Below are 682 nucleotides of genomic sequence, written 5' to 3'. Positions count from 1 at the left end.
TGAGTGCGGGAATGACCTTGTCGACGAGGTATGACCGATACACATCTCTTGTGACTGACACAGGCTCGTAGACAATAGTCCCCGCCGGTCGATTGTTCCTCCTCGCTGCCGTGGAGCGCAAGAACGGCCAGCATCCCACCTTGCCGTCCCACCCATGGCGTGGTCTGGCGACGGCAACCAAGAACATCACCTTGGTGATGTGCGACTTTCCTTGGAGTTGACGTCTTGAAGGCATTTCCTGGTCGGTCCACATGTAGAATTGACGACGAAACTTCGTGATATAGAACCACTTTTCGTCCACGTGGACGACGTTAAACAATTCATTATGGCTCTCGTTACCTAGGTCTGACGTGAAAAACTTGCAGTGGTCTGCTTGCGGTGTTCCTTGAGTGCCGGCCGTGTCCAGCAGGTATGCTTGAGGATCCACCGCTGCTTGATATAGTTCCAAATTGTCCATGTAGATAAACCAGTGTGGGCGGCGAGGCTCCGGTACGTTTGTCGAAGACGAAGGGGTGTTGCTTTGATCCGCCGTTCAATTTCGCCAGTGCGTAGGTTTTCTTCCGACCGCGAAGGTGATTCCGCGTGGACACGCCTGCGAGGCTACCACGTGGGCGAGCCCTTGCTCGCTGCATGATGCGCCACCCAGTCGTCTCATGGACGTTGTATTTGGCGCAGACGTCGG

At 55.0% G+C, this 682-nt stretch overlaps 1 protein-coding gene across 1 annotated transcript; it reads right to left on the bottom strand.

Moving 5' to 3' along the window:
* Positions 1-186: 186 nt before the first annotated feature.
* On the bottom strand, positions 187-457 carry H310_13928 (hypothetical protein; the record flags this gene model as incomplete). The annotated part of the gene is made up of 2 exons (XM_008881591.1): positions 187-238; positions 288-457. The coding sequence occupies 2 exons, from the start codon at positions 455-457 to the stop codon at positions 187-189; spliced, it is 222 nt and encodes a 73-aa protein (XP_008879813.1).
* Positions 458-682: the final 225 nt, after the last annotated feature.

Source organism: Aphanomyces invadans (genome assembly GCF_000520115.1).
Source record: "Aphanomyces invadans strain NJM9701 unplaced genomic scaffold supercont1.58, whole genome shotgun sequence".
Classification (NCBI taxonomy): Eukaryota; Oomycota; class Saprolegniomycetes; order Saprolegniales; family Verrucalvaceae; genus Aphanomyces; species Aphanomyces invadans.
Note: the sequence above shows the minus strand (reverse complement) of the source record. Positions and strands in the feature narration are given on the sequence as shown.